The 10,902-nt window shown below is 37.4% G+C and overlaps 1 protein-coding gene across 1 annotated transcript; it reads right to left on the reverse strand.

Moving 5' to 3' along the window:
• Positions 1-3,634: 3,634 nt before the first annotated feature.
• LOC147474594 (cytochrome P450 CYP72A219-like) lies at positions 3,635-7,938 on the reverse strand. The gene is made up of 5 exons (XM_086583772.1): positions 7,507-7,938; positions 6,684-6,904; positions 5,963-6,207; positions 5,426-5,816; positions 3,635-4,211 (listed from the first exon to the last, which is right to left on the reverse strand). Exons 1-5 carry the CDS (start codon positions 7,778-7,780, stop codon positions 3,783-3,785), a joined length of 1,560 nt encoding a protein of 519 aa, XP_086439898.1. The 5' UTR covers positions 7,781-7,938; the 3' UTR covers positions 3,635-3,782.
• Between the last annotated feature and the right edge of the window lie 2,964 nt (positions 7,939-10,902).

Raw genomic sequence — 10,902 nt, forward strand, 5'->3', positions numbered from 1 at the left:
AAAGACTGAAAGAGGAAAAGAAAGACCAGAGTTGGTATATGTTTAAGAGTATCTTTAGGAGAGAAACCAAGAAAACACTAAATTTTTGAACCAAACAAAAAAAATACCAACCAACTTGAGGAGCGATATCAAATAGTTGACATCAAATGACGCGGTTTTGGATAAACAGCGCCATATAGCCTACACGGCTTTCTCAAAACCACGTAACTGAAGCCCAAACCCATGTGGTTTTCCAGAAACCGCGTGGTGTTTGAAACACCACGTGCTATGTCTTTATAAACATGACCAAAACCGCGCGGTTCATTCATTTTTAACTTTTCTCTCAATTCATAAACCCTCTCCTTAGTAAAAATTAAAAAAAACAAAAACCTACCTAAACTCTTGAAATTTTATATGGATCATTTTCAACTTTTCGACGATAATAACGATGAGTATTGGTAGTACACAAATGACATTGGCGATGATGTAGAGCTAGAAGAACCCAAGGAAGTACAAGACGGTGGGGGAGAAGAAGCCGAGGATGTCGCGCCGACTGATAGACATTCCTATGTACTTGAGTATCAATTGAACGACTTCGATTGACAATTTAATCCCGATGAAACACTTGATATGCAAGTTGTGTCTTCTACACGTGATACAAAACACGTGTCAAGTGTAGTGGCTAATTCTCAGGTAATTAATTAGTTTTGATTAAATATTTTGAATATTATGCATTAATTAGTTGAGTTGGACCAATTAATTAATTATTTATCTTATATGCATTTTTTTTTCATAATATCAGCAAGTTATTGACTACCGAGTTAGATCGGCTTTACTTGGTGTTAGAGAGTAGTGAAAGGTTCTTAAGAGTTTGGATGAGTTTGTACATATTAGAGATAGTATTTTGTGTACACCTTTGGGTGTTTTGGTTGATGTAGATTATGAGAAGGCTGATTGGGCAGTGGTCATAGCTTTAGTAGAAAGATGGTGGAATACAACTCATACATTTTATTTTCCTTGTGCGGAGTTGGGGTTCACACCACTAGACTTCACCATGATTTCTGGGTTGAGTATCGGTATAGGCCAACCGATATCTTTTAATACAAATTATGAGAATATTGGTAGTTTGCTTATGATTTTTCCTCGCTTGGATGCGAATGCTTATGATTCTTCTGGTATTAAGCTATCTTATATTAAGACTGCATACATGGAACCTATCTTGGATCCTAATACACGAGCGGAGTTAGTTTTGACTGTTCTACCTGGTAGTGAGGGTGCTGATGTGTATGTTAAGGTTTTTTTTGATGTTTTTTATTGGGCATGTTTTGTTTCCAAATGGTCATTCTACGGTACAACTTGGATATTATGCTTATGTTTTTGAGTTGCATAATATGAGAGATTATGACCTTGGTAGCTCAGTATATGCCACATTGATAGTGGCGTTAGACAAATCTTCATAGACATTTGGAAGTAAAAGTCCTCAGATTGCAGGATTCAAAGGACTTTTGGAGATTTGGTTTTATGAGTACTTCCGTTGTCTTTGTCCTAACATAGATATAATTGCTGATACTCGCCCTAGATTTGGAAGTTGCATTGGTCAATGCCTCACTTGACTCGTAACAGGGGGCAGATTGGAAATAATGTGTGTATGGCTCATGCTCAGATTGATATTAGATCATTGCCATCTATTGAGTGGAGACCTTGGCGTTTGTCTATTGCCTTTGACGATCCAGTACGTTGTGCAGCATGCTTGTGTTTTGTAACGTCCACGAGAGTTATTTTGCCGCGACGGATCGTAAGGTTTGGTAATCTTTGGGCGGCGGATGTTGGAAACAGTTGACTGGACGTTATGGAGTTCCATGTGCTCCCATACTAGATGTTAGTGATGCTAAGTCGTGGAGTAAAACTCAAGTTCATGAAGTTCATGCCAGTAGTGGTCCTTGGCCAAATGCGTCTTCTTTTGTTGTTGAGCAGATTGCTGATCAATATTATAGATGGTGGAACCGTGTTTCTATGGGTCTATTGTTGCCCCCTGTTTGTCGGGCAAGCAATTCGAGTTTGTGGGCCTAGAAGGGATGAGACGTGAGCTACGTATTCTTTATCCGCCACAGCCTGTTTACAACCCACAACCTATGAATGCATATCATCCAATCCCCCGTGCACGCCATTAATCCTCGATGTTTGCCGTGTGTGTGGACTGATGGGGAGGCTACTTATGTTTCCATTCCCCGAGGTGCACGATGCTTGTTTCTATGAGTTAGAGCCAGATTGATCGAGATATCATGGTGAGTTTAGTTGTTTTATTTATCTTCTTCATTATATATATAATATGTACTCTCACCGTGTATTTTCTTGGATTTTCAAAAGGCGAGGTTTGGGAAATATATGAGAACAAGGTTTGTATGTTTGATGGGATGAGGACTGCCGTGTATTATTATCGCCAAGAAAGAGAGGAGGTATATTCTCAAACATATCAGCAATCCCAACGTGCGTATGACGAGACTCGAAAAGCGTATGAGGGATATTCAAACAGTGTACACACAACAACATCAGGGATATGAGGAACTTCAGGCTGAGGTAGTTAACCTTCGTGCAGACAGAGAGATCTTGGTTCTCAGGTTAGGAAGTTAGAGGAGCAGCTTCGGAACATCCAAATAGAAAGAGGAAAGTCATCGAGTGGTAAAGTAAGAAGAAGAGAGCTAAATAAATTTTATGTAATATGTAACATGACCGGATTATAATTCATTCCTAGTATCATTTTTATTCTCAAACAATTGCACAATTCATTCTTATTAGATAAATAATCATAGGTTTTGGATAATTTTTATCATTTTGGATCATTCTTATTAGATACAATTGCACAGTTCCTAATTTCTATAATTTTTATTCATATCACGTACGCGGTTTTGGATGAACTGCGCCATTGAAGCCCAAGCCCATGCGGTATTCGCAAAACCGTGCCATAGAAGCCCAATCCCATGCGGTATTCGCAAAACCGTGCCATAGAAGCTCAAGCCCATGCGGTATTCGCAAAACTGTGCCATAGAAGCCCACTGTCTAGCCCAAGCCCATGCCGTGTTCGAAAAACTGCGCGGTTTTGCGAGAGAGATTTGATACAGCACCAAAGCAAACACCAAATTTTGGCTGATTTGGTGTTTGGTTTGGTATTTTTTTGGTGTTTTCATCAATATGTGTCTCTCCTGAAGATGAAAAAACACCAAATTATTGAAAATTTGGTGTTTGATGCTAGGATAGTATCTCACCTAAAGATGCTAATTTGGATCACTTTGCAAAAAATCACTTTGAAAAGCTTATGTTTTTGGTCACTGTCACTATAAACTAACTACAAAAGTAAAAAGTAAGATCAATTTGAAGTCTTTTAGATTTGCCAATAAAGACTACTTTAGGCCCTAACACCATGCGTTAACAAAATTAAAGAACTACCAAAAAGTAAGTTGGTATTAGAAAACAATAGAGATCGATCAGATAAGCAATTCTGAAGACTGCCAAAATCGTTCATGTTTTTTGTAAGATAGCCCATTGGTTAGCCCTATTGACTGTAGTTGTTAATATTTAATTAAGTAATGTTTACCTTGTGCTGTATTGTAAACAATAACATATGCCAAGCAAAACATAATTACATGCAGATTGACTGTTAATTCTGAAATCTGATGAGCATCCATAATCCATTAGATCATCAAGTGTGACAAGCTGTTGTTCTGTGACTGGCTGTGAATTACAAATTTATTCTATTCATCTAAACAGAATTATACTATATATGTACGTGATCACTTGTGCACGCTTCATTGCGCGTGTAAAATAATTTGAGCTCCATGCTGTGGTTGAAGAGTGATAATGGTGTTTGGAGCATGGGCATATGAGGGTGAAAGCTGAAATGAGAAGTGTTGCAAAATCATAGCCAACGCCATCTTAGCTTCTATCATGGCAAAGTTCTGGCCTATGCAGATCCTTGGTCCCCATCCAAATGGAAAGAATGCTACCTTCTGATCCTTCGACGCTTTGGATATTCCTTCTGAGAATCTCTCGGGTCTAAAATCTTCTGCATTGTCTCCCCAGAATTCACGATCATGATGAATAAGTAGTATCGGTAGGATGAGTTGAACCCCGGCTGGGAGGGTGATATCTCCAAGCTTTGTTGTCTTGCAAGTATACCGAATTTGTTGTACCAATGGTGGATACAGCCTTAAAACTTCATATAGAATCATGGTAACCTGCAATTGAATTTGGTACCATAGTCAAAACAGATGTAGCTAGTGAAGTAGTGAGCATATCTATTTCTCGACAATCAGAGCATAGCATATCTAGTTCATATGACAATAAAGCATCCAGTTTCAGCAAGATTTGTTTCTTGATTCGACGAGCAATAATCAGAGCATATCATAAGTCCTCGGGTCATATGAACAATTCAGTGCAAGATTTGAAGATTCTACACTTCTTCAACCTACAACATAAACTTCGAAAGTCTCCAAAGATATTCAAATGTTATTGGAACCTTCCTCCTTTGGGTATACTTAAGATGAATGTTGATGGTAGTTCAAGGGGGAATCGAGGCAACTCTGGTTGGGGAGTAGTTTACAGAAATCATAAAGGTGACTTTCTTGGAGCAGCAGCTGGTGGACTAGGAAATACAACTAACTACATGGCTGAAACATATGCCATTGTCGAGGGAGTCAAGAAAGCACTAGAGCTCGGGTGGAAACACATTTGGATAGAATCAGATTTTTCCTCGGTGGTTAAAGCATTCCAGACGGGTTACATTAGAGAGTCAAGGCAACTTGGCAAGTATTACAGGAACAAGCTACATGACTAAACGTCACTGCTACTTGGCGGGAAACTAACTCTGGAGCTGATAGTTGTGCCAGACATGGAGCAGCACTACTCATGGGACAAAAGGTATGGTGGGATGTTCGACCTCCATTCATGAGAAATCTGGAGAATCATTATACTACCTACTTTAGGTTCATCAACTAAGATTTAATGTATTGAGCAGGGTACACAGATGAGGATACCCTACTTGAATTCTTCATATCTTTCTTATTTTTTCATCTTGTAATCTTTATTCTTTTAATTAATCAATCACCCTTTTAGCAAAAAAAAAATCTATTTCTTGACGAACATATGCCTGCTAAGCCATAGGTGCTGAGTAGGTTCTGAAATTTCATGTTCATATAGTTTTGAGTTTATATATCATTTTACACCATTACCAAATAGTTTCTTGAAGTTAAATCTCACTGTCTATATGTCTGATTACTTAAAGATATATTCCGAGTTTCCCACCATTTCTTGCAAGCAGAACAAAGCCATAAGTATCACTATCAATCTATGATGCCAAAAAATTGATTAAGGTTTGACGTTTTCTCATATCAGAATCTAGGATTCTAATAAAACCGTTATAGATAAAAAGTTTTGAAAGAGATGTACTCACAATCTTTAAATGGTTTAGATATTCGTAACTGGGCATGTTTTTCCCACAAATTTGTAGCACCTCCTCCCTCGCCTTTTCTTGCCAGCTTGGGTGCATAGCTAAGACAATCATAGTCCATGTTAGCAAGTTTGAACTTGTTTCTTGGCCGGCAAAATAGAACAGCTTGCATTCTTCTATCACCTGATCAATTGACATCCCGGTAGTTTTAAGATTATTCATATCTGCTTGAGAACTTTCTCTACTATATTGCAAAAGCATGCCTAATAAGTCATCAACGCTCGACTTTCCACTTTCCAATGCAAGAGTTTTTCTCCGGATCAGATCTCTTAAGTTTACTATGATCTCTTTATCCAGATTCATTCTTCTCTTGTTTTTTTTCGTTGGAATAAATCTGTAAGATGTTAAATTGAATAGTGATGCTGTTGGTATGCTATTGGACCAGTTGTTGACTTTGATTGTTAGGGGAACCTGAATAAATTAGAAGAACCTAAAAGAAGTAAAGAACATGCTCAAATTAGAAGAAAAATTGCAATGCACCTGAAACCTGGAATGTATACGGATTGAACTGCCTGCATGACTAGTATACTCTGCTCTTTTTGAAGTTCAAAAATCTTCTTTCCTTCTTCAAAGTTACTTCCGAAGGCTGTTCGTGAGATAACATCAGCGGTGAAGTCTTGAATATCATGCCACGCATCCAGTTCACAATATCCTTGGGAATAAGTTTTCTTCTTCCATTTTTCAATCAATTCAATGCAACTAGTCAAAAATGCAGGAGTCATACCCTACAATAACGAAATCAACAAGTATAAGAGATCAGTAATATTGGTCGCCAAATTTAACCTCTTCCAATCCTTACTCGTTGCCATTTGAAGCAGTTATTGGATGCCCAAAAGAAAATTTTCTCTTGTTGTTTCTGCGTTTATATGTACCTGCCTAACCTAACCACTATATTGGCGGATTGGCCTACGTTTAGGAGCATAATCTACGCAAGATTGCTTAAATCAATTCCAACGCATAGCACTGTGATTTTAAAGATCGCCAGTATAAGTTGAAACTGTCCCTCACAACCTAGTGCAAATTGAACCATAGCATCGGCTATAAGTCATAGGTGAAATATGACCTGACCTGTGAGTTTTAGCTTAAATTATCTATATTGTTAGTCAAAATTATTGGCATGCACTAGAAAAGATGTTTGAAATTAGTATACAATGATAATCAGAGAACCTTTAATATTCCGTGAAAAAGAGAGAGTGAAAACCTTCAGTTTTTCTTGGTGGAAAGCAGGACTAATTAATTTCCTCTGTTTCACCCATTTCTCTCCTTGCAATGACGAAAGTCCATTCGATAGAAGTTTTATATGTGGGTTCCTCGGTGGTTTTTGAATGCGACCATGCTTGTCTGATAGGACTTCCTTCAACAGTTCTGGATCTAAGATGATGAGAGTAGGCTTTGTTCCAATCCAGAAGAAAGACATTTTTCCTGCATTACCAATATTCCAACATCAGTGCTGTATAACTGTATAAGTATAATGAGGTTCTCGAAATCAAAGTGCCACAAGGGATCTTATAAAACAACATACAATGAGAAACATATCAGATAGTTTCTCAAGTATCGGTACAGTGAGGGCAACTGAGAGAATGGCATTCGTTTTGGTTCCTAGTTATTGTTAACGAGTGGCGTGAGCTCTTTAAGGTTCATTATTTTCTTCTCTCCGATCCATATTGAGCAATTAAACAACAAAGAAATAGCAGCTAAGGTGATGTAGAAAAGCATTGGGAGACTTACATCTATACATGATGGTGATGATACAGAAAAAAAAAAAAAAAAAATAAGTTCATCCTAAAACTAATGAAGTTGATAAAGATAACTCGGGCCATGTTACGATTTAAGATTCCTAAAGTGATTCCTATTTCATAAGAATAGTCTCTATGCAGCTCTTGGTTTTGAGTTTTTCTCACCATTTCTTATCAAAACTAGCAAAACACCAAGGAAGAAAAATTTGTAAATAACTAAAGAAGGAAATACACGCAGAAGTATATGTTACTGAAGAACTTATAAGTAAAGTCTCTCACAATACATACCATAGATCTTCACTGTTCTGTTGATGAAAGGGATGACGCGTGGCACGATATGATGAGTAAGATTGATGGGTTTGGACCATGCTTCTCTGAAGCACCCTGCTAACTCTTTCAGGTCACCATATAAAAATTTGTAAGGAGTACCTTTGATCCCTTGTTGCTTCAAATGCTTTTCTAAGCTTTTGGGTTTCCACCAAAGTGAATGAAATACTTTCACAGCAAACAAAAACGATAATAGGCAAGAGATGAACAAAGTGATGGGCATGAGACCTTCCATTGTGTCTGTAAGCTCAACTAAACGAGCTGAAAAACCAAGATGCAAGGCAGGGTATTTGTATTTTCAAGTGCCTCTCTTTATTCCCATTTGGTTTCTTGTTGGATTGAATTGTCGCTGTTTCTTGATATCCTAGACAAGAAAAAAAAATATATAACATCAGCATATTTTTGTTGATGACGATGTCTTCAAAGCAATATGAAAAGGATACGCTGGCATGCTGCTGTGGGAGCATTAACCACAAACCAAAAGTTGCGTCATTCTGCCCCATGATATAACTTGTGCTCGCTACTTGCTAGTGACATTTGGCCCATGATGAATATTATCAATTTTTTTTTTTGATTGAATTGGCAAGCCTTTTTCAAATGGCGATCAGTAATTCATTGATGCTGGTATTATCAGCCAAAGGTTTTACAAGTATTTATTGATGCTGGTATTATCGGCCAAAGGTTTTACAAGTATTCATTGATGCTGGTATCATCAGCCAGAGGTTTTACAAGTTTAAGATCCGTTCACGTAAAGATACCTCTCATATAATTGTAAAGGGTATGGACCATACTACCATGGTTAAGTATGGACCATACAATAGTAAATGTGTCAACGATCCAAAATTCCGCAACACAAGATCACAAATGAATGTTGGACTTTTCATTTTATCTTTTCAACTTTTCTTTCTGCCAAGGATTCCCCAGACATTTGGTGCCATCCAATTATCCAAACACTCTGGCTAACCATAGACCGTAGTACAACATGTCGTTGCAGAGCAGGCACAAACTTAAATTTTATTCGACTTTGGGTATCTTGAAATGCTGTCATATATTGTGAAATTTACCCCCCCCCCCCGCGTAATGTGCACGGGTGGATCCAGGGGCGATGTTGAAAAAAAAAGACTAGTTTTAATAGTGTATAATTCACTCCAAAAAAAATATTTGTAGTGTATGTTAATTGTAGCAACCCCCTTGAGTGGCAATCCTGGATCAGCCCCTGGTAATGTGAGCTAGCCAATTCACTCCAAGCAATATTAAGATCCAAAAACATCAAAACTCTTTAGTGTGAAATCTTAGTAACATATTGGACAAGCGTTTTTATGTGATTCAAAATCACATTATTCTGATCATAGAAAAATTATACACTTTCCTAAGATATATAATTTACAGTAAAGCTATCTCAACTCTCAAGTGACACCTTATAGCGCATGTAGAATAACTTGAGCTCCATGTTGAGGTTGAAGAGTGATAACAGCGTAAGGACATGGGCATATGAGGGTGAAAGCTCAAATGAAATGTGTTGCAGAATCATAGCCAAAGCCATCTTTGCTTCCATCATGGCAAAGTTCTGGCCTAGACAGATCCTTGGTCCCCATCCAAATGGAAGGAATGCCACGTGATCTTTCGAAGCCTTTGCAATTCCTTCTGAAAACCTCTCTGGTTTAAATTCTTCTACATCTTCTCCCCAGACTTCACGGTCATGATGAATATACAGTGTCGATGTCATTAGTTGAACTCCAGCCGGGAGGGAGAACTCTCCAATCTTTGTTTTCTCGACAGTATATCAACCTTACCATACAAAACATTTATGGTGGTCTGGCACAAATAAGCCGTGGCAGATCAACCTTATCTCCCAGTGGTGAATTTGATGCCATAAACGTTTTGTATAGTAAGTTAGTAACAGAACAGAAAATTTGTGATGCTGTCTCTGGAATCACAGGAACATACTGTCCCATTCCAAGCTTGTGATGTCTTGCAAAATCTAAATGTCATTGTCAATCCGGGCTTGACTCGTCAATCTCAGCTGAGATCGTCAATGAGTCTACGGGTCAAGCCTGCCAAAAAGCCTTGCTCCCCACGCATGCCTTGGCCTCTATAATCAGAGTTAATGTTTTTCAGCCGATAAGATTCAGAGATTAGGTAGTAGAAGTCTACACTTGGTGCATTTCATGTAAATTCTGCATATATTCCGAAACTATTTGTGCTTGACCCAGAGTGGATTTCAGAAGCAAGGCCCAAAATATCGATATCGGTTAATATATCGGTGTACCCAAAAACCGATATATATTGGATATATCGGATATATCCGTTTTTTTTGTGACTAGTCCAAACTATCTAAAATATCATAAATATCGGATATATCGGTGGACATAATAGCAACATTTATTTATCAAGAAAACCATAAAAAAATATTGACAAATAATTAACCACAATGTCATAATCTAATATTCTAATGTACTCAAAGTCTCAAATTACAAAATAAGATAAATAAGTTACATTAAGTCATCAATACATAAACGAGTGACGTGGCTGGTCAACTTCCATACCCGATTCTTGAATCCTAACTACTTCAATAATCCTACCCAGTGTATATAGAGTTATACCCACCGTTGAGAAATTGTCGAACATGTCACTCATATTTTTGTGTTGGAAATTCTAACATGATCCCAATTCGAAGAGTGTTGGTGTAACTATACATTGGGCGCAATGCAACAAATCCAGGTGCAGTTCCAACAGATTCATAACTTGTGCACATATATATCGGATATCTCGCCGATATATATCAGATATATCATAAATTTCGGAAATTTCAATATTAAAAATTGGTCAAAAAGTCAATCAATATATATCGGAAATATCGATTATATCGGTGATATAAAGTTTCATATCGGAAAATTCCGATATATATCGAAAAAAAGGGTTCAATATTCGGTGGATATATGTCGGAAATATCGATATCGGTGTACCAATTTACCAAGATATACCGGTAATATATCGGATATATCGGTGATATTTTGGGCCTTGTTGAGAAGTACCGGAATTCTGAGAACTTTAAATCCAGAGATTCAGTCTGAAATTCCGAAATATTCCGATTGCATTTTCCAACTCTTAGATTATTGTTTCCATTTCTTCAAAAGCTGAAATATTTAATGAAATTCTGAGATTCCATTCTAAATCACAATCTATGGTTTTGCTGGAGTGAGTGAAATTGTAACTTAAACTACTCTTAAATTTGAGAGTGCTATTGTGATTTAAATTACGTTAAAATTTGAGCTATAATCTGATCTGATCTGACGTGCATGGTGGATTAGTGGATAACAAAGTGCCGAAAATTTTATGAGTAAAACTAATTCGATA

The sequence above is a fragment of the Coptis chinensis genome, chromosome 9 (genome assembly GCF_015680905.1).
Source record: "Coptis chinensis isolate HL-2020 chromosome 9, ASM1568090v1, whole genome shotgun sequence".
Lineage (NCBI taxonomy): Eukaryota > Viridiplantae > Streptophyta > Magnoliopsida > Ranunculales > Ranunculaceae > Coptis > Coptis chinensis.

What these genes read in the sequence shown, in the direction of transcription:
- LOC147474594 (XM_086583772.1), bottom strand. Translation starts at nt 7,780, where the DNA reads ATGGAAGGTCTCATGCCCATCACTTTGTTCATCTCTTGCCTATTATCG. An exon ending in TCCACCAAGAAAAACTGAAG is followed by an intron (nt 6,208 to 6,683) that starts GTTTTCACTCTC and finishes TCGTTATTGTAG; the next exon opens with GGTATGACTCCTGCATTTTT. An exon ending in GTATACATTCCAGGTTTCAG is followed by an intron (nt 5,817 to 5,962) that starts GTGCATTGCAAT and finishes AACATCTTACAG; the next exon opens with ATTTATTCCAACGAAAAAAA.